The sequence below is a fragment of the Pelodiscus sinensis genome, chromosome 19, assembly GCF_049634645.1.
Source record: "Pelodiscus sinensis isolate JC-2024 chromosome 19, ASM4963464v1, whole genome shotgun sequence".
In the NCBI taxonomy this organism is placed as follows: domain Eukaryota; kingdom Metazoa; phylum Chordata; order Testudines; family Trionychidae; genus Pelodiscus; species Pelodiscus sinensis.
In genome coordinates this window covers 13,414,286-13,435,991 of record NC_134729.1, presented here as the reverse complement: position 1 = coordinate 13,435,991, position 21,706 = coordinate 13,414,286, and the positions used below count along the sequence as shown (strand labels likewise).

Below are 21,706 nucleotides of genomic sequence, written 5' to 3'. Positions count from 1 at the left end.
GAGGAAGCCCAAGGAAAGGGTCGGCCTGTTCTTCAGTGACGAGAGAAACACGAAAACAGAAAATGTGGAAATGGCAGAGCTTGATGAAATGCCTGCCAGAATGCTCAAGGAGCTGACTGAGGAGATAGCTAACAGGAGGGAGCAGTGGGTGGGTGCTGGGTACTCAACAGTTTTTTTCCCTGTGGGTGGACCAGCCCCAGAGCACTCATGGAGTCGGCGTCTATTGTTGGATTTCCTAGATGAAAGCTCGGTTCTGTTCCCCTTCCTATTAAAATTTCCCTTTGTTACACAGACTCAGGGCTTGCAGGAGGGGGAGCGTGTTGCCTCTTGGAGGCACCTGGGTTGTCCTTAAGTATTAGCACATTAGTGGCTGGGGGCTCCAGACAGTTCTGGTTTGCACTGGAACCCCGAGGGATTGACTCTGGGTCTGGCTGCTGCCGATTCCACATGGCAGCAGGGTTCCACCTGGCCAGAAAATCAGGGACGTGAAGAGAGATACCAAGGCCACGGAGCTTGTTCTATGCAAACGGGTGGGTTGTCTTGGGGAGGCGACACACAAGGCCCTGGGAAATTTTCCATGGTGCTGACGGCTCACAGGGGATGGTCCGTCTGCACTGACAAGGTTTCCGTCCCAGGGGACACTGGGAGATATTCAGATCATTACACTGACAGAGCCAGCACCTGCCTCCCCAGCAAGTGACCCCGGGAGCTCTCCAGAGAGCCCAGGAAAGGGACCACGGGGGCATGGGAAAGGCCATTCTGTGCTGTGCCTAGGATGGAGGATACCCCTAGAGAGAGAAAAAGGACGTGTCCAGACGGCTCATAACAAATTGCAGGTCTCTCGCAGGGCAAAGCACCTGTACAGCAAAGCTAGAGGGGACAGTATCGCAGGCGGGTGTGCAGTGGTGGGTAAAGTATCCCAAAAAGTTACTTGAGTAAATGTACTGCTACTTTGAAAAAAATGTAATTAAGTAAAGTCAAAGTATCCTTCTGGAAAACTACTTGGGTGCATCTAGACTGGCAAGATTTTGTGCAAAAACTTGCCAGCTGTCTACACTGGCCGCTTGAATTGTGCAGAGCACTGACTATCTCATGTAAGACATTCAGTGCTTCTTGCGCAAATACTTTGACATTCCCGCTCAGGGATCAGCCCTCTTGCGCAAGAATACTTGCGCAAGAGGGCCAGTGTAGACAGGCACCTTAATTTTTATTTCAAGAGGGATAAGGGATCTTTTAGAAAAGGCTTTATTTTCCAAAAGATCCGCATCTAGACTGGCGCTATTTTCCGGCAAAGCTCCATGCAGAAAAAAAGCGGCAGCCATTTTTATGCTAATGAAGCGCAAGAGATTTAAATCCCTGCTTCATTAGCGATTGCGATACGTCTAATTTACATCCCTTTTCCGAAAGAGGGATGTAGTCTAGATGTAGCCCAGGTGAGTGAAGTAATATCTTTAATTGGACCAAATATGGTTGGTGACAGAGATAATCTTTGGAATTCCTCAGAGTTCTTCTCCAGATCTGTGAAGGGCTAATCTCTCACCAACCAAAACTGTTCCTAAATCATTTTAAAAAAGATAATACTTCCCCCACCTTGTCTCTTTTTTTGGGTTTCAACAGCTTTAGAGCTTGAACTCTTTGCATCTCCACTTCGTCATTAAAAAAATTCAGACCTCCCTCCATTATTTCTTGTGAAAATTATAAAAAGATGAAAAGCTTAAAACATAACACAAAGTTATAAACCACAAAGAGTGCATGCCTTTTTATAAGCCAGAGCAGCAGAGGTGAAGCATTGCACAGGGGATGGGGAAGAACCTGTATTTGCACTGAGTTCTTCTGAGTTTAAGCACCTCATTGAAACTGCAAGTCACAACAATCACACCCTCTCACACACTAGGAACCCCAGTGTCTTCCAGAGCATGAAAAAGGTTTGCAGGTTAAGATGGGAGCAAAGAAAATGTCCTTATTGTTAATCTTAATGAAGGATCAACACTGCTAAGAAACAGCTTCAGCAAGGCCCAGGCAGGAGAAATTTTAGCATACTGATAAATACAACTTGTAGTGAAAACATAAACAAAACCTGAGAGCATGGACAGGTCATTAAGAATTGAATGGAAGGTAAATGTGTTTCAACCACCCAGCCAGACATTTCCCTAGAGGGCACGTGGGAAAGCTGATTTCAGTGACACTCATCTCCTCTGCACCCACCTGCCTCACATTGGGGAAGCAGCAGCAATAGCTCCCCCTGCCCCCATCCCATACTCACCCCAAAAAAGTGAACAAAACTTCTGAGCCAGTCAGGGAAGCAGGAGAACAAGACCAACTGCTCATGGGGGAGGGGGATTAAAGGTCTCCTCCCAACAACTCAAAGTGTTATACCCCCCTCCTGAGCCAGTAGCCCAGCTCTCCTCAGTTCCCCTATAGGGCTCTTAGGGGGAAGATGAAAAAAAGAGGGAGGGTGACCCACACCTGCTCCACTTTAGCGCACACACCCAGATAGCAGGGTTACTCCAAATCTCAATCAGCTGGCACACAGAGGGAAGCTGCGCGCACAGATACAATTCTTCAATCCCCGCCAAACCCAGCCATCCACCCCAAGCCTTTTCCAACACAGCCTGTCCCACGGCATCTATGGGGGACCCTCTATCCCCACGAGAATTGGGAGCTCCTGTGCAGGGCACCTTCCCTGTTGCTGCTCCTGCACGAGCAGAGGATTTGCCTGACACACGTAAGTGCCTCTGCCCGCCCCCCCGCCCCCCACCTTGGCTGAAGTGGCTGCTGGGCTTCCCTCCTTTTTAGCTGGCTGACCCCGGTAAGGTCACTTGAAACTATTCAAATGCGCCCCCTCAGCACATCGCCCTGGCCAGCAGCCTTGGTTGCTCAGGTCTCAGGCTGGCAGTGCCTGTAGAGATGCTGTTCTGGAATGAAAAGGTGTTAATGGAGCTATTAAAATGTCTTTGTTGGCAGGGACATTGTGCTGTTGATTGGTTATTTTTTTGGATGATTGGGTGCTTGCACAAGAAGCTGTGCTTAGGCAAATTAGAATGATGAAAGTAGTGAGTAACTAAGTGCTTCCAGAATAGTGGTAGAAATGTAGCTGTGTTAGTCTGGTGCAGCTGAAACAAAAAACAGGACTGTGTAGCACCTTAAAGACTAACAAGATGGTTTATTAGGTGATGAGCTTTCATATCTACCTCTTGCCCCCTTCCTCCCCTCCATCCCCCTTCTGTTCTGAAATTTGATTTGTCCTTTTCATATGTGTTCATTTTTTTTAATTGTATCCTTTTGTGTATATATGGTTGTGACAATTTTCTTCCACTATTTGATCTGAGGAAGTGGGTCTGGCCCATGAAAGCTCATCACCTATTAAACTATCTTGTTAGTCTTTAAAGTGCTACACAGTCCTGTTTTTTGTTTAAGTGCTTCCAGAAATTGTAGTGGAGTAAAAAGTATGACTTTTACTCAAGTAGGTTTTTTTTATTTTATTTTTTTTAGAAAATATATCACAAAAATAAATTACTTGAGTAAAGTACAAATACTGAAAAAATGTACTTCAGTAGTGTAATAAAGTATTTCTACTTAGTTACTCTCCACCTCTGTGGGTGCAGCAGCAAACCAGAGGATCTCTTACCGCCTTAGTGCCAGTGGTGGGGACAGTCGACATGGAGAGATCGTCTGTCTGAGATTTCTTGTGAGGTGGTCGAAATCCCCTGATCCATCTCCTGTACTCCTCTCTCACCTGGGAGTCAAGGACACGGTCACTGCACCGCGTAAGGAACTCTGACAAGATCAGACATGGCCGCCATGGGGCCGGTGAAGGAGCTGGGTGAGCGCTGACGGGCCATGGGCGTTACCTGGCGATTGAGGAGACAGTGCACCAGGAAGATGAAGGCTCCCTGCAGGCTGTTGATGATGTTGAACCAATACGCCATGAGCGTGGCTGCTGGGCCGACTTGGAGAAGACCAAGGATCCATGTACAGCCCAGAACGAAGAGCTGGACGATGGTTTTAAAGATCATTAGTCTGGAGAAAGGCAGATAGAGCCCGTTACAACAACCCGGTGGGAGCATCGGGGTCAGCAGGGTCTGGCCAGAGGGGGGTGGAGCTACTGGCCCTGCTTTCCTGTGTGGGACGGGGTTACTGTCAATGCAAACACAATGGGCCTCGTTCTGATGGATCCTAGATACGCTGTCCCCCTTCTGCAGTCCCTCACTCCCTCTCCATGCCCAGGAACATCCAAACCAAGACACCTGACCCACCCCGACTGCTCCGATGCCTTCTCACCTGTGGCCTCTGTGGGAGGACACATCCGCATTGAGGGAGGAAAGACTGCTTCTCAGGATCCACAGGGTCAGGGCAAAGAACGTCACATTTATCTGTGGGCAGCGGGAAATGTTTCCTGTGAAATGTCCCGTCCGGGGCCGGTCAGTCCAGCTCAGTCAGAAAACGATCCCAGGGGACCGAGCCGAATGCTGCAGAACTGGAATTGCTCATGGCCAGTGGGAATCTTTCCCCCTCCTGTAAGGTCCCCAGCAGCTCTCAGTTTCTCCCTACACAGGGAGCTGATGGCACAGCCAGGGCTAAGATGGATCAATGGGATCAAAGAGGCCAGATTCTGCTCAGTGTTCAATATGGATCCACTCCAGTGGAGTAAATAGGGTTCACACTGGTATAACTGAGCAGGATTTGGCTCAGAGGATGTGTCTAGACTACAGGGTTTTGTTGACAAAAGTGGACTTTTGTTGACAACACTATACCTGCGTCTACACTACCGCCAAGTTCTGTTGCGACAGAACTTGGCAGTTTTGTCGACAGCGGTAAACCTCATTCTACGAGGAATAACTCAGAGTTCTGTCGACAGAAGGCGTTATTGAGTCTACACTGTCCTTTGCATCTACACTGTCATGTCGATAAAGCGGCTTGTCGTATCTGTCAACAAAAGCCTGTAGTCTAGACGTACCCAGAGAGTCCAGATTCTGCCTCTAGAATATTTCCTGCACTTTCAGGCTGTAAGAAATTCCCTACTCACCCATCCCCCAGTTTTTCCCCAGGGGTTGAGGAGGAATATGTAGGGACAGCTGTTTCCACCCCACCACACACACACACACACATAATCACGGTATGGTGTAGCCCTTTCCCTTCCCCATTCCTTGGGCAATTAGCTAGACTGGGCCAGACCCTTTCTGTCTCTTGGCCAAACTCCTGCTGACGTCCCTGGCAGCTGTGCCTGAGTAAAGGCTGTGGGCTGGGGACAGGGCACAGGGACAGATCCTGCGACTGGCCAAAGCAGATGAACCAGGTGGGTCCTAACTGGGTCTTTCCTTGTGTTTTATGGACACACCTTCACCTCCCTGCTTCCCTCAAATCAGTGGGGCTGCCGAGGTGGGAGAAGGGGGCTGGGATTCTGTGAGGTACCCACCAGGATTATGACACAGACTGGCCCCAGGAAACTCCAGCGAAAGCCTCTGTCCAGGCTGAGCCAGCAGCTACAGGCAGGGAGAAGAAGAAGCGCATTACCCCCAATGTAAGAGCATGGGACATTAATATGATCACTGCCCTGTGAGCAACAGGTGTCACAAGGCAGCTGCTCTCACCCGCACGATAGATGTCTGCCAGCCTGTGACATGGTGACCCTCTTGCAGGCCAAGAGATTCCACCACCCCCATCAACCGCAGCTTCCCTGACTTTCTGCCAAACCCTCCTCTCCCACCTGCAACAGACTGTTCTGGTGGGGCGTGTCAGAGCCATGGAGGACCAGGTAGGCAGCTGATGTAGATCGACCTCATTGCACAGAAGCAAGAGGCGTGACACAGATTTACACCAGTAGGGGGGGTCTAGCCTGGGGTGTCTAGAACAAGCCCCACTCTGGTTTAGTGGAGTTGCTCAATTTAGAGGGGAGACCCTCAGGGATTTGCCCACGGTACAAAGGTGCGTTTGTTCCCAGCACCACAAACCCAGCCTGGGACTTTGCTGGCTTGTTGTTCTGCAGGGTCAGTGGGGCGAGTTGTAGCTGCCTGGCAGGTGGGCAACTCAGCTACTGTGCTGGGGCGGCTTGCTGTTCCTGGGGCGGGGGAAGGCTGTTGGGAGACCGCTCCCAGGCAGGGTGAGCAGGGCAATGCAGGCTACAGACACGGAGGCCACATCCCAGCTCCCCTTCGCGGTGGGCGCTGCACTTACTGCTCAGAAGTTCCGTAGCCTTTAGGATTCACTGCGGCAGAAATAGCCACAATCAGGGCTGGGAATCCGTAGCCAAACGGGTACATGTGTCTCTTCTTGAACCGTCTGATGCTGGTGTAATACACCTCTTTCAAGGTCCTGGCCGTGAGGAAGAGGTGCAGCCCCTCCAGGAGCATCCAGGTGAAGCAGGCCAGGAAGAGGTAGTGTAAGAGGCCAGCAATAACTGCACAAGCCACAGAGACCTCAGGGACACTGCAGCTGGAATGGGATTGGTTGGATATGGGAGAGACCTGCATGGGGGTCACACCAGGATTCTTGTTAACACAGCTCGCCAGTTACAGTGCTGCAGAGCTGGCAGGTTCCTCAGTCGGGGTGCGGGGGGGCGGGCTGCTCATTATGGATGCAGGAAGGCAGCAGAGATTATTGGTTAGAGCAGAAGAGAAGGCCTCAGGGCAGCCAGGTTCTCTTCCTGACTCTGCCGCACATCCCCCGAGTGACCCTCGGGCAAGTAACCTAGGAAGGGATTGGAGGCCCAGGGAGACGGCGACATAGGGGTAGGACTGATCAAATTCCTGGGGACAGCGAGACTGAGGCTCCTGTGTCCAGTGTAAAGGAGCCTCACAGGGAGTGGGAACGTCCCCCTGGAATCCCGTCTGTGTCCTGCACACCCAGAAGAGGAGGTTACTCACTTTCTGGTAACTGATGTTCTTCAAGATGAGCATCCGTGGGGGTGCTCCACATTAGATGGTGAGCATCTCAGTATCTCTCAACTCAGTGTTTTCTAGCAGTGCTTTGGGGGCCGTGCATGCATAGTGCGTGCGGGTCTCCCCAGGTGCCGTCGCACTCCCCCCCCCCCCTTTAGTTCCTTCTCTATCCGGAACTCGGCGAGGATGTTTGATATCTTGATATTAAGGTTTTCCGAAGTAGAGGGGAGGAAGGGAGGGTACTGGAGCACCGCCAGGGATGCTCATCTCAAAGAACGTCAGTTACTGGAAGGTGAGTAGCCGCCTCTTCTTCTTCGAGAGGCATTCCTGGAGGTGCTCCACATTAGGTGACTACAAAGTAGTACATTGTATGGAGGTAGGGACTTCGGATCAGGTAAGTACGCCGTTTGTAGCACAGCTTTCACTAATCTAGTAAGCATGATGCTATGTGGCGCAACAGTTGTAGATAGTCATGAGGCAGTATTGAGGGCATCTCTTGGGAGGACTGTAGCAAGTGTCTGATTCGGATGAGCCTGTCGGTAGGCAGAAAGGGCCTGGCTGTGATGGAATTGAAGTGTGCCACAATGAATTGAATGGTTTGAGTAGGTGTAAGCATTGATTTGCTGTGGTTTACCTGGAATCCTATGGAAATGTGGAGCCACTGGTTCTATTGCCCCTATATGGAGGAGGTGCTCCACCTCTTGTTGTAAGATTGTGTCGTGAGAGGGGTCCCTGAAGAGGGGGAGGGTGGGGAGAGGAGATGGTTCGAATTATCCAATTGTCTGAGGTAATAGCTTTTCAGGTTTTTCTCCCCTCCCCCTCCCCCCCAGAACAAACAAAAATTGAATAAGCTAATGTACAGGGCTCGCCGAACCACTCGCCAGCCGCACTGTCCGGAGATCTGCGCATGCACAGATCGTTCTGTGCATGCACAGATCGCCCGAACCCAGCTCTTCCAGGTTACAATCTACTCGCCCATGGTGAGTAGATTGTATTATTTGTCAAGCCCTGCTAATGTATTTTGAGACTCCTGGGTAGGTAGTGTGGCATTTGGACTGATGACTGGCCTCTACAATTTGCATATTAGATTGTGACGAATGGTTGGGGTTGTTATTCTGAGTACATTGTCTTTGTTGTCTACCCCGCCGGTGTTGTTGGTATGGTGGATGGTCTTGCCTCTGATAACAGTATGTGGGTACCTTCTCTGATATGGTTGGTATCTGAATTGTCTTGGTGTTGTCGCAGATGTTTGGATGCCAAGTGACCAAAGTATGGCCTTGGAGTTCTTCATTGACTGCAAAAGTTCATTAGTCTTTGTCGAGAATAGCTTATTGCCATCAAATGGGAGATCTTCCACAGCTGGTTGGATTTGACGCGGAAAAGCAGAATTGAACCATGAGGCCCTTCTCGTGGTGATCGCTGTGACTATTGTCCTCGTGGCCATATCTGCTGCATCGAGGGTGGCTTGCAATGCTATACGCAGGGCTCGACAATTGGGGCAATCTACTCGCCCATGGTGAGTAGATTTTAGCCCAGCATGCCAAACCGTGCAGCTGACGAGCAAGACTCGCCTCCGCTTGTCAAGCCCTGGCTATACGTAATATCGTTTGGCCTTCTGAGATGATAGTTTTAAACTGTGTCTTCTTGTTATCAGGGATATGTTCAATAAATGTGTTAAATTTTGCATAGTTGTTAAAATCGTATTTACTGAGTGACACGGTGTAATTTGCTACCCTCATCTGAAGTATAGCAGAAACATAAACCTTCTTTCCAAAAGAGTCTAATCTTTTATTGTCTTTTTCAGATGGAGTGGATTGGTTCTGCTGTTTATTTCTTTCCTACACAGCATCTACTAGCAGGGAATTTGGTGAGGGGTGTGAAAAAAGAAATTCAGAGCCCTTAAGGGGAACAAAATACTTCCTATCTGCCTTTTTAGATATAGGTAGTATCGAGGCAGGAGTCTGCCACAAGGTTTTTGCCAGTTCAAGTATGGCTGAATTGATAGGTAGAGCTATCTTTGCAGATGGTGTCGCCTGGAGGATGTTTGTGAGCTCATGGTGAGATTCTTGTACCTCTTCCATGGAGATATTGAAATCTGTTGCAGCTCTTCTAAAAAGGTCCTGAAAGGACGAAACCTCCTCTGCATTGCTAGCAGATGGGGGTAGGTTTGCCTCTTCTGTGGTAGAAAGAGAGTTAGGCTGAAGTAAAGATGCCACCAAAGAGTGTGGGGAGTAGATCCGCACCATCATTTCTGTCAGTAAGTACATAGGTGATTAATCAGAGAAGTGCGAGGTTTCTCTAAATGTTTGGTTTTGAATGGGTTTTTTTCTATGTTGCTGCTGCGGGCATTGATTCCACATTTGCCACCGTGGAGGGCAAACCATGGGTGGAGGCATCCATGGGTATAGAGTCCAGGGAGCCGTTTGTATTCGTAAGAAATGTGGCTGCTCAGGGTGGCTGCGCAGGGTTAACTGGCATTCCTGACCCCTGTGAGTGTGGAGATAGCTGTGGTGAAAACACAGCCACCTCCCCGCCTCTTCCATTGAGAAAGGGGAATGTGACTGTGAATACTCAGAGAAAGGGGAGGGAGGAGATCTGTTGTCACTCAGAATAGGAGATTGGAGCGTAGGAGAAATTGTTAAATCTTTAATCACCCTGTAGCTCCTGACCGGAGAATGTGGGAGCTGTCTGCCACAGAGTGTACTGACTGTGGTGCCCAGAGAGCAGAGCTCACCGCCTGAGGCGTTGCCCCGACAACACAGGGGGGGGGAGCGGTGCCCAGTGGCTGCCCCGTGAGTCCTGTGAGCGGCTGCGGTGCCCTGCTGCAGTCCTGAGGTTTTGGCTGAGCTGGTGCTGAGGCGAGTGGCATCCTGCTCGGTGCTGCGTTGTTCGAGGCAGGCACGGGTGTGGCCTGTTGCCTCTGAGGGGGCAGCTGTGTTAGCGCTTTTGCTTTTACAGCGCTGTTCGCCCCAGACACCTGGGCGGTCAAAAGTGCTGAGGCTCCTATCAGAGGGATCCAACTGCCTGTCAGCAGGGTGCCTCTTAGAAGAGTGCTGAGGCAGCGAGCTTGCCCATCTTTTCATGGCTTCAGGGGCTTTATCCCTTTTTGCCGTGGTAACATGACCTGAGTCTGGGTCAGAAGGAGGGTGTCCACCTTTATCACCTTTAGCATTTTGAGCCTGAGCTCTCTATCTTTATGTGCCTGCGCTTTGAGCTTAGCGCAGTGTGGGCAGTCTTTTTGGGAAAGCGAAGTTACTCACCTTGGTGCAGTAACTATCGTTCTTCGAGATGGTGTCCCCGCGGGTGCTCCACTGTTGATCCTGGGCTTGCCCCAGTGCCGCAGAACGGAGATTTTTCTAGAAGCAGTGCTCGGCCGGATCATGCATTCGCTGCGGTGGCTCGCAGCGTTCAAACTCTTTTCTCTGAGTGCGCGGTCCGGCCCCCGCCAGTTCCTCAAGGCCGCCTCGAAGTCTGCAAGACACAAACAGAAAGCAGACACCGAAGTGGGGAGGAGGGCGGGCAGTGGAGCACCCGCGGGGACACCATCTCAGAGAACAATAGTTACTGCACCAAGGTGAGTAACTTTTCTTTCTTCTTCGAGGACGTCCTCGCGGGTACTCCACTCTTGGTGACTGAGTAGCAGTAGTCGCCACAACGGAAGGCGGTATAAACAAAGGAGTCCCTATTTGTCCACTTTGGAGAGCACCACCGTCGCCAGTACCTCATCGGATTGCCTACTCTGGAGTAAGGCATAGTGTTCGACAAAGATATCGTGTGAGGACCAGGTGGCCGCTCTACATATGTCTTTCAAGGAAACCCCTTTAAGGAAAGCCATTGACACCACCATGGACCTGGTGGAGTGGGCCCAAGGTTGGATAGGGAGTGATATATGCTTCGTTGCATAGGACTCTTTTATGCAATTGAATATTAGTTTTGAAATCTGCTGAGCAGATAAGGGTTGTCAGCCAGAGATACAATCAAATGATCAGTTTGTCTAAAGGGTCTTGTCTGGTCAATGTAGAAAGCTAGGGCTTTTCGTACATCGAGTGAGTGAAGGGTCGCTTCCCTTGAGGAGGAATGAGGTTTCGGGTAGAACACCTGCAGGATTATCGGCTTGTTGACGTGAAAGGCGGATGCTATCTTGGGAATGAATTTAGGGTGGAATCTTAGTATCACTCCATCTTGTGGAGGTCATGTCTGCTGTGATTGTATGCTTGTGTGAGCCAGTACTGGAGAGCATGGAAGTGCAGTCTGGCATAGCGCACCACATAAGTTGTGGCAGCCATATGGCCCATGAGGCTCAGGCAGGTAATGACCTGGGCTGAAGGCTGTCTCTGATGACCTGTATGAGATCTTGAATGGTGTGGAATCTTTGCAGCGGTAGATAGGCCCTGGCTGTAGTTGACTCCAGGTGAGCTCCTATAAAGTCCAGATCCTGGGTCAGGTGCAAAGTGGACTTTTGTACGTTTATGAGGAGTCCTAGGACGTTGTAGCCAGACAGACTAACCCCCATATCATCTATCTTATTTGCCTTCCTGAAGCATACAGGACAGAGAAGGAGCAATAAAATCAGCATAGTCTATGCTGGCTCATCTGATCCTGAGAAGCTGAAACATAGATATGAGGAGAGATCAGGATATGCGAGACTGCCACCGGCTGGCACCTATGTTGATTCGAACACACACACAGTCCCTGGAAGAGGAATTTCCCACTGAGAAAAGAATCCCCAGTAATTCCAATTTAGTTATCTCTCTTACAAGTGTAAATTAAGTTCACAACTCCCTTGTAAGAACTGGTCTCACAAAAGACAGACCAGCCCCATTTGGCATGACAGACAAGAAAGAGAAATACGTGACCCCATGAGTATATAAGATAGGTCCAGCACACATTCACTTTGAGTGTCATTCTACCCTCTACCTGCTGGTCGGGTTAGGTGTTTGACCTCCCGAGGTTCTATGGGGACACCCACCTCGTATTTTCGTCTTTCCTAGGAATTGAGGGACCGGCCCTGGCCTGACATGCTGGAGTCAAGAGGCACAGAAGGGGGTAAAAATTGTACCTGGATGTGGTCCTCTGTCTTAAGTGTACACATAGAAAGAGTAAGCTGTTACTTGGTACCATTATTTCTATTTTTCTATCTTTATCTTCTTTGTAACCATTTTTAAGATCTATATTTTGCTAGCAGTTAAGAAATAGAACAATAGCCATTGCAACCATATGATTTATAAGCTTCCTCAAATAAACCTGTAACTGTTTAAGCTTTAACCTGACTCCTTCAGTTGCTGTAACAGAACCAAGCACAATTTAAAAGAACTTCAGCCGGTCATAAAGGGACAGACATAGAGAGAGCTTGGGCGTTTGGATCTGTGTCACTCCCAGGTGACAAGATCCGTTGGGGCACCTTTTCAGCCTTTCCTAGGCTGCCCTCTGCGAAGGAACCCCTGTGTTCTAGCAGCTAAAATCTAAGGTGTAATAAGCTCTTCCTATATAACGGGGCGTCTGTTGGCCTGCTGGCCACCCTCTGCGATGGGACCCCGGTCCTAGCAGTAAAGACACGGACGTTAAACCTTTTCTCGGAAACATACACACACACTGCCCTGACCGTCGGCTGACAGGCGTGGAAGAGTTGTTTGGTGGCCAGGATCACGTTTCAAAGTTCGGATGCTGTACGACCTTTGAGGAGGCAATCGTCCAAATACAGGAAGATAATCACCCCTTGCGTTCGAAGATGGGCCGCAACCACCACCAGGATTTTTGAGAATACCGTGGGAGCGGAGGAGATACCAAAGGGGAGGACTTTGTATTGGTAGTGGTCTTTGCTGAGAACAAATCGTAGGAACCTTCTGTGGGCTAGGTGGATGGAAACATGAAAGTGGGTGTCTTGGAGGTCGAGGGCCACAAACCAGTCGTCTCACTCTAGTGCGGGAATTATGGTAGCTAGTGTGATCATCCTGAATTTTTGCTTTCGTAGGAATCTGTTCAAACAGTGGAGGTCCAATATCAGCTGCCAGCCTCCCGATTTTTTTCTGAATTAGAAAGTAGTGAGGGTCTCGATCGTTTGGTCACAGCCGTGGTGGGGGATGAGGCTCTCCGCTTAGAAGTCTGCTGCTGAGGAGCGGAGGCAGGGCTCTGCGGTTGTAAAGCCTTGTCAAAAAGAAACAACCACAGGCGTCTCTCTCTGTCCTTCCTTGCCCTAGATGTTAGCTGAGTACAATGAGGGCACTTTTGGGGGACATGAGATTCTCCTAAGCATCGTATGCAATACGAGTGGCTGTCTGAAGCCGGCATCACCTCCCAGCACTTGTCACACTTTTTAAAGCCTGGTGAGGATGGCATCTTTAAATGCCTTGTGCTTTTCTTTTTAAAGTTGTTCTGTTTCGTTTCCTTCTGTTTTTCCCCGTTTTATCTGAGGGTACTTAACTATGTACAATATGAACATTGAACAAACAGGGGGAAGGGGAAATGAAAACCTACTATAGCGACTAAAATTTAACAACTACTTCTTTTTATATATGAATGAAACGGGATATGGGAGAGGTAAAAACGACTAACTCTGTTCTATTTGTGTAGTCTTAATCTCACAACAAGGAGTCTGTGTGGAGAGAGCAGTTCCGTCAGTCTGCAGCCTGAGGTGGTCAAGAGGAACAGGCGGGGGCTAGACCGCACACTCAGAGAAAAGAGGGTAAACTCCGTGAGCCACCATGGCGCATGCGCGGTCCGGTCCAGCACTGCTTCTAGAAAAGTCTCTGTTCTGTGGTACCGGGGCAAGCCCAGGATCAACAGTGGAGCTCTCGCGGGGACATCCTCGAAGAAGAACATGAGTTGCCAATGTACTTGACACAGTTTTTGTGTCCATCAGAGGCTAGCATTGTCTCATTGCAGAGGGTACAGCGCTTGAAACCAGGAGATCCCATGCCGTGGCTATGAAGTAACACACTATCCAATCCACATTTGTTTTTTTTAACACTAAAACACTAAAGCAACACTGAGCAAGTGAACTAGAACTTACAACTAACTAAACTAGAAGAGAAATTCTATAACTACGTTGAAGAGAAAGGAGAGCACTGCCGAGTTCCGTCTGGTGTCCAGGGACAGTAGAAAAGAACTGAAGGGAGGGGGGGCCACGCATGCATGACGGCACTGGGGAGGCCCACACGTGCTGCGCACGGCACATGTAAGCTCCCAAAGCACTGCTAGAGAAAACGCCATCAAGAGGCACTGGAACGCTCATCATGTAATGTGGAGCACCACCAGGGACACCTCTTGAAGAACCCAGGGAGCCCCTGGGGTTCACAGCCACACACCCCAGCCCTGCTACGAGAGGAGGGGCCAATCGGGGGGGAATGGGGCCGTACCCACTGGCTGCTGAGGACGAGCAGGTCGGCCAGGAAGAGGCAGAGGCAGAGCTGCAGGTGGAGGGCGGTGCTGACGTTCCAGATGGAGCGGCACAGGAGGAAGGTGAGGATGGTGAGGAGGAGGCACAGCAGGGAGAGGCTCAGGCCCACATAGATGAGGATGTTCAGTGGGCGACTCTCCTGTAACACAGCAAAGGAGAATCCCCATTAGCCAGCCCAGCCCTCGGGTCCCACTCAGCCTTTTCCCCAGTAAAGCCTCCGTCTCTCTCATGGCAGCTTTGTCAAGATCAGGCTGAGCGCAGATATCAGGGTCCAGCCTGGGAGCCGAGTCTCAAGGGGAGATACCGTCACTGCAGTGGGAGCCATTAGGATGGCGAAGCTGGAGAGATGGTCGCAGCTGCAGGTCGTGTGGGTGCTGTTCACGTGCAGGGTGGTGCAGCCATCTGGAGACCAGCTCCCTTTGCCGGCCTCAAATTTCCAGTAAACGCAGAGAGCCACTTCCTGCTCCTTTCTGGGCTGGAAACACGACAGAACCCTCCTTACGGGAGCACAGACAGTCGCAGAATCATAGAATACTAGGACTGGAAGGGACCTCGAGAGGTCATTGAGTCCAGTCCCCTGCCCTCATGGCAGGATCACATACTGTCTAGACCATCCCTGATAGACATTTATCTAACCTACTCTTAAATATCTCCAGAGATGGAGATTCCACAACCTCCCTGGGCAATTTATTCCAGTGTTTGACTGCCCTGACAGTTAGGAACTTTTTCCTAATGTCCAACCTAAACCTCCCTTGCTGCAGTTTAAGCCCATTGCTTCTTGTTCTATCCTCAGAGGCCAGGAAGAACAAGTTTTCTCCCTCCTCCTTATGACACCCTTTTAGATACCTGAAAACTGCTATCATGTCCCCCCTCAATCTTCTCTTTTCTAAACTTAACAAACCCGATTCCTTCAGCCTTCCCTCATAGTTCATGTTCTCTAGACCTTTAATCATTCTCGTTGCTCTTCTCTGGACCCTCTCCAATTTTTCCACATCTTTCTTGAAATGTGGTGCCCAGAACTGGACACAATGCTCCAATTGAGGCCTAACCAGCGCAGAGTAGAGCAGAAGAATGACCTCTTGTGTCTTGCTCACAACACACCTGTTAATGCAGCCCAGAATCATGTTTGCTTTCTTTGCAACAGCATCACACTGCTGACTCATATTTAACTTGTGGTCCACTATAACCCCTAGATCCCTTTCTGCCATACTCCTTTCCAGACTGTCGCTTCCCATTCTGTATGTGTGAAACTGATTGTTCCTTCCTAAGTGGAGCACTTTGCATTTGTCGTTTCTGTGATCATGTGTCTCACACACCCGAGCTGTGACGTAGTGGGGGTAACTTGCTAGGGCTGTGGCGACCTCTGCTGTCTGGAGCAAGACCCAGCAGGGAAAACCTTATTATGCAAAGGTGACTCCATACCGGTTGAACCAGCCAACCCCCCCATGGGGAGAAACAAAGGGAGGTGGAATGCTGCCCTGGCTGGGAGCAGGGCTTGGAGAGGGGGAGTTAGGTCCTGGCTGGAAAACAGGGAAGAAGGAACTGGGGAGGGGGCGGGGATTCCCCCCATCTCAAGGGGGCACTGAGGCCTCTTAGCCCCAGTTCCTGTAACCAGATCACATCTGTACTATGCTGTATCCTGGAGGAGCAATAAACCACCCTCAATTCCACTGGCTGGTGGAATCTGTTTATGCCATTTCGGGGTGCAAGAGACAGGAGACCCCCAACGCGCCGTCACACGAGCCACCTTCAGCTCCATGGCTCTCCCCACATGACTCCCAGCGCCCCTTTCAGTGATGGGGAGAGAGAATGCAGCTCCTGCCATTCCTAGAGCACAGACCCTGCTCCTGGAGCCAAAGGAAAATCCTTGCCAGCTGTGGAAGGCGTGTAGCACATGGTTGAGCAGCTCTGGCTGCATCCAGCAGAGGGCGGTACAGAGTGAACACAGGCGCACTAACCACTTCGCTACCGTGCCGAAGAGTTTCACCCCACTGCCCTGAGCCCACTGGCTCTAGAAAGAGGCTTTATTCCACCTCAGGGTTAGCCAAGCGGTGCGGTTCCCCCAGGGCACTTTGCACGGCCACCGTGTGACCCCTGGTATCCTCCTCCAGTCAAACAGCTCCAGCGCCTCAAGAATAAGGAGGCCTCTGTTTCTCCAGCCATTGGGAGCCAGAACAGCAGCACCATCCCAATGCCCGACAGGAGATGGAGCCTTCTCTATGCCCCTGTGGAGGCCCCAACACAAAGATTTCCCTCTGCACACCTGTTGATGGCGCAGGGTGAAGTTTGCCGGTCTGGAGAGGCAAATGGGTCCCCCGTCACCGACAGCTCCACTCACCACCCTGGAGCCGAGGTGACTCTTCTCCAGCATCCCTCCAGCCGACAAACAGCCTGAGCTGAAAAGTCTCTCATTGAAGATGGAGTGCAGGGAGGAGTAGGCAATAAAAGCAGCAGCCCCCAAGTGCGCTGGGAGAGGAAACAATCTCGTGTTATGGGGATGACCTGGGCAGGTGCCCAGGGGTCACAGTGAGTCTGAGGCAGAGCTGGGAATGGAACCCAGGAGCCCTGGACCATGCTACCTCCTCCCTCAGAGCCCCCAGGAATGCCCCCGGCTGGCAGTATCTTGCTGCAGCCTCAAAATCTGCCTGTTTGTATAGTTAGCGACCAAAGGGCTGCTTGCCGCCACTTGCTCCCCTGTCGTGGCCCGGCGGGTGCGCTGCTCAGCTGTGAGTGGAGCAGCGCGCCATGAAGGGGGAGGGAGAGGAAGGGGGCGGGGCGGGGCGGGTCATCACACAGGGAGGGGAAGGGGGCGGGGCTGGCCGGAAGGGAGGTGGGAAGCAGAGCTGGGGGGAACGGGGACTGTAGGGGAGGATGGGGGGCCCGGAGGAAGGGGGGAGGGAAGCAGCGCTGGCGGGGGGGTGGCCGGGGCTCACCGTGGGGCTGGCCGGCAGGAAGAGAGCATGGGAAGCAGAGCTGGGGAGGATCGGGGGCCGTGGGGCTGGACGGGAGGAGGGGGGACAGGAAACAGACCTGGCAAGGGGGGGGCAGTGACATAGACAGCCCCGCCCCCTAACTGTGCACAACACTGCCCCGCCCCGCCCCGCAGTGGTCCGGCTGAGCGTGTGACACTCAGCCGAGCCACCACGGAGGGAGGGGAAGGGGGCAGTGCGGTGACATACACAGCCAGGGGGCAGGGCCATGTACGTCACCGCCCCCCTTTCCCTCCCGCTGTGGCTTGGGCCGCCGGGGGAGCCAGCAGCACAAGGGGCTGTTTGGGCTCCCCCGGGGTGGGAGTGGAAGAGAGGGCGGTGATGTACACGGCCCCGGCACCAGCCGTGTATGTCACCTCACCGCCCCACCCCGCCCCATCTCCCTCCCTCCCTCCCTCATGGTAGCCTGGCTGAGCAGGCAGCACTCAGCCAAGCACCACGGCGGGGGGCAAGGGGAGAAGGGGCAGGGACAGGCAGGAGGACGAGGAGGAGAAGAGAAAGGGAGAGTGAGAGGCAGGAGGGGGAGAAGAGAAAGAAAGAGATGGAGAGAGAGGCAGGAGGTGGAGGAGAGCTGGGGGGGAGGCAGTAGGAAGAAAGAGTGATAGAACGAGAGAGCTCAGGAGAGAAGACCTGAAAATCCCATTTTATGATGGGCTAATTGGCTAGTCATATATATAGTTGCCCCGTGTTTGAGAGTCTGTAACACCGAAATTCTGGCTGTTCCCTCTGGACGGCGCTGTTGCCTGAAATGCTGGCTGTTCCCTTTGGGCGGCCCATGATGCATGGGGAGTGTGGGGCCCAAACGGCTGCTTGCGCCGCTTCCTCCCCCGCAGCAGCCCGGATGAGCAGCGCAGAAGTCAGCCGAGTGTCACGGTGGAGGTGAAGTGCGGCATGACAGTGGCTCCAGGCCCCGCCCCCTGGCTGTGAACGTCACCACCTTGCCCTCCTTCGCCTGCCGCTGTGATGCTTGGCTGACTTCTGCGCTGCTCAGCCAGGCCGCCACGTGGGAGCAAGTGGCGCAAGCGACTGTTTGGGCTCCGCACCCCCCATGCAGCACGGGGAGTGCATAGCCGAAACGGCCATTTGGGTTCCGCGCTCCAGTGAGAGGCAGGAGGGGGAGAAGAGCTGGGGGGTGGAGGCAGTAGGAGGAGGAGAGAGAGAGAGAGGGTATGTCTACATTACCACCCTAGTTCGAACTAGGGTGGTTAATGTAGCAAACGAAGTTGCAAATGAAGCCCGGGATTTGAATTTCCTGGGCTTCATTTGCATCTTGCCAGGTGCCGCCATTTTTAAATCCCCGCTAGTTTGGACTCCGTGCCCGTGGCTACACGTGGCACGGAGTAGGTAGTTCGGATTAGGCTTCCTATTCCAAACTACCGTTACTCCTTGTGGAACGAGGCTAAGGGGGAAGGTCTTCTCAGGAATTGATAAATGGTTCAAAGATAGGAAACAAAGAGTAGGAATAAATGGTTAGTTCTCAGAATAGAGAGAAGTAACTGGTGGTGTCCCACATAGCCCTGTACTGGGACCAATCCTAATCAGCATATTTATAAATGATTTGGAGAAAGGGGTAAACAATGAGGTGACAAAATTTGCAGATGACGCTAAACTGCTCAAGAAAGTGAATTCCAAAGCAGACTGTGAAGAGCTTCAAATGGATCTCACACAAGTAGATGACTGGGCAAGAAAATGGAAAATGAATTCTAATGTTGATAAATGCAAAATAATGCACCTCGGAAAACATAATCCCAACTATACGTACAAAATGATGGGGACTAAATTAGCAATTGCAACTCAAGAAAGCTGCCAAATGAAGAGAGATTAAAAAACAAACTTTTCATCTTAAAGTGAGACAAAGGGGGATATGATAGAGGTCTATACAATTGTGACTAGGGTGGAGAAAGTGAATAAAGAAAAGTTATTTACTTCCTCCCATTCCATAAGAACTAGGGGTCACCAAATGAAAATAACTAGGTAGAAGGTTGAAAAGAAAAGAAAGCACTTCTTCACGCAACACACAGTCAACCTGTGGAACTCCTTGCCAGAGGACGTTGTGAAGACCTGAGCTTTAACAGGGTTCAAAAAAGAACTAGATAAATTCATCTAGGCCAGGTCCATCAATGGCTATAAGCCAGGATGGGTAGGGAGCGTGTCCCTGGCCTCTCTTTGTCAGAGGTTGGGAATAGGTGACACAGGAGGGATCACTTGATGGTTCCCTGTTCTATTCATTCCCTCTGGGGCACCTGGCATTGGCCACTGTGCAGACAGGACCCTGGGCTGGATGGGCCTATGGTCTGACCCAGTCTGGCCACACTGCTGTTCTGTTTATGTTCTTTTGCCCCACTGCCTGAGGCGCACAAGCCAGCAAGGAGCACTCCAGTGCTAGCGGTAGAGTTCAGTGGGGTTCAGTGCCTGGGTACTGCGTTGGGCTGTGGTTTGGGCCCTGGGTGTCTCCATCGCAGGCTGGTACCTTGCGTGGCTGCGTGGGTGACCGTAGTGCAGTGCACTTCCATCGTCTCCCCGTCACTGCTCAGCCGGAAGGCCTCACTGTGCTGGCTGCAGTTCTCTGAGATGACCCGCGTCTCGATAGCTGGAAGAGACCAGGGTGGGGGTGAGGCCACATCTAGAGTGTTGTGTCCAGTTCTGGGTCCCCCACTACAGGAAGAATGTGGACGCATTCGAGAGGGTCCAGCAGAGGGCAACAAAAATGATTAGGGGGCTGGAGCATATGACCTAGGAGGAGAGGCTGAGGGATTTGGGTTTATTTATTTGGGTTCCAAAGAGGATGGAGAGAGGCTGTCAGAGTAGTAACAGATGCAGAACGGGGAACAATTGTCTCAAGTTACTGTGGGGGAGGTCTAGGTTGGATATTAAGAAAAACTATTTCCCTAGGCGGGTGGGGAAGTGCTGGGCTGGGTTCCTTAGGGAGGTTGTGGAATCTCCATCCCTAGAGGTTTTTACATCTCGGCTTGACAAAGCCCTGGCTGGTTGATTTAGGTGGGATTGGTCCTGCCTTGGGCAGGAGGCTGGGCTTGATGACCTCCTGAGGTCTCTGCCAGCTCATTCTGTGATTCTATGAATGACAGAGCCCCTTGCTGTGAAATCACTTCCCTGGGAATCCATCCTTCCTGGGCCAGATCCACCCCCTCCCCCACCCAACTCCACCAGGAGCAGGGGAGTTCACAGCTATTGTGTGCTTGGGGGACAATTAGAGCCCCCCCAAGTTCCATTGATCACTCCCCCATATCCCCTTCCCCCACTCTGCCTGCGTCTGCCTGGAGCTTCTTCCTCCCCAGCAGGGGGAGTTGTGGGTGTGAGGGGAGGCGCCTGGCTCAGCATGGCAGCCCCTGGCGGTGGGATGCCAAGTGCTGCATTGATACCCTTCTCGGGCATTGCTCTTGCTCCCAGCTGCACAGGCGGGGCCAGGTTCTCTGCCCTGGCCAGGGGCCATGCTGTTCTGGGTCTGTACTGAACACAGGCGCACACCCACAAAGCCACATCGGCTCCTACCTTCCCGGGGACTTGAGGCACCAGGTATATCCCCGAAGCTCACAGCAGCCAGCAGGGGGTGCTGAGAGCCACACGTCCCCTCTCACCCATAGACTCTGTCCTCATGTTCTGTGTCGCCTGCCCCGGAGACCGGAGCGCAGCGGCCAGTGCGACCCGTTCCACGCTCTGCAGCAGGAGGGTCACTGCCGATGCCACCTCCCCCTCGCATCTGCTGGACCCGAGGGAGGTGCGGTTCAGGAAGGAGTTGAAGGAGCGAGTGGTTTCCTGGGGACAGGAAAGGAAAGGCCCTGGGAGCAAGGAGTGCGAGGGATCAAGTGCCACGTCCCGTGGCTTCCCAGGGGCATTGGGGGTGTCAACCTGTCCCAGCTAAGGGGCTGCAGAGCTCTCACAGGGGGAGCCCTTTACAAAGGGGCACCATGGAGGCTGATTTGGGACCCCACTAGGGCCTGAAGCCAAATGGGGCTAGAACCCTTGGTCATTCCTTCTTCAGCCCCGCTCCCTCACCCTCCATGCCCGGGCACAACATTGGCACAAGCCGCCTGCTGCCTGGGTCGTCCCTACGCTGCACCCTGCAGCTGCTCAGAAATTGACAGCAGAGCAAGAATAGGGCCCAGATCCTGGTGCTTGAAAACCCAGGCCACTGACTGATGGGCTGAAGGGGAATCCCCACTGTCGGTTAGCAGTATAACACCTCTGATGCACAACAGCAGCACCGCACACTGGAGGGTTTATGTGGGTGGATGAACACAAACATGCACTCACACCACTAAATAATACACACAGTCACGTGACTAGAGCGTATGCACAGGCACAGGCCTGCGTGCGCACACAGCACAAGGCACACACATGGCACTAGAGGACACGCGTACCTGCATGCATAAGCACACACCTGGCTAGAAGGCCTGGGACATCAACGTGTAGTCAACTACGCA

At 52.0% G+C, this 21,706-nt stretch overlaps 1 protein-coding gene across 8 annotated transcripts in view; it reads right to left on the bottom strand.

Annotated features, from left to right (window-relative positions):
* LOC102453197 (adhesion G protein-coupled receptor E3-like) overlaps positions 1–21,706 on the bottom strand; it is a 58,475-nt gene that overhangs the window by 5,034 nt on the left and 31,735 nt on the right. For 6 of the 8 annotated variants that reach the window (XM_075902420.1, XM_075902423.1, XM_075902421.1 and 3 more), the window contains exons 8-17: positions 20,861–21,038; positions 19,735–19,854; positions 16,538–16,740; positions 14,579–14,749; positions 14,234–14,413; positions 6,175–6,464; positions 5,417–5,483; positions 4,282–4,373; positions 3,852–4,020; positions 3,629–3,736 (exon numbers count right to left, since the gene is read on the bottom strand). In XM_075902420.1, coding sequence (XP_075758535.1) covers positions 3,629–3,736; positions 3,852–4,020; positions 4,282–4,373; positions 5,417–5,483; positions 6,175–6,464; positions 14,234–14,413; positions 14,579–14,749; positions 16,538–16,740; positions 19,735–19,854; positions 20,861–21,038 — 1,578 coding nt within the window. The remainder of the gene's footprint in view (positions 1–3,628; positions 3,737–3,851; positions 4,021–4,281; positions 4,374–5,416; positions 5,484–6,174; positions 6,465–14,233; positions 14,414–14,578; positions 14,750–16,537; positions 16,741–19,734; positions 19,855–20,860; positions 21,039–21,706) is intronic. The other 2 variants (XR_012896659.1, XR_012896660.1) reach the window with 1 other exon arrangement.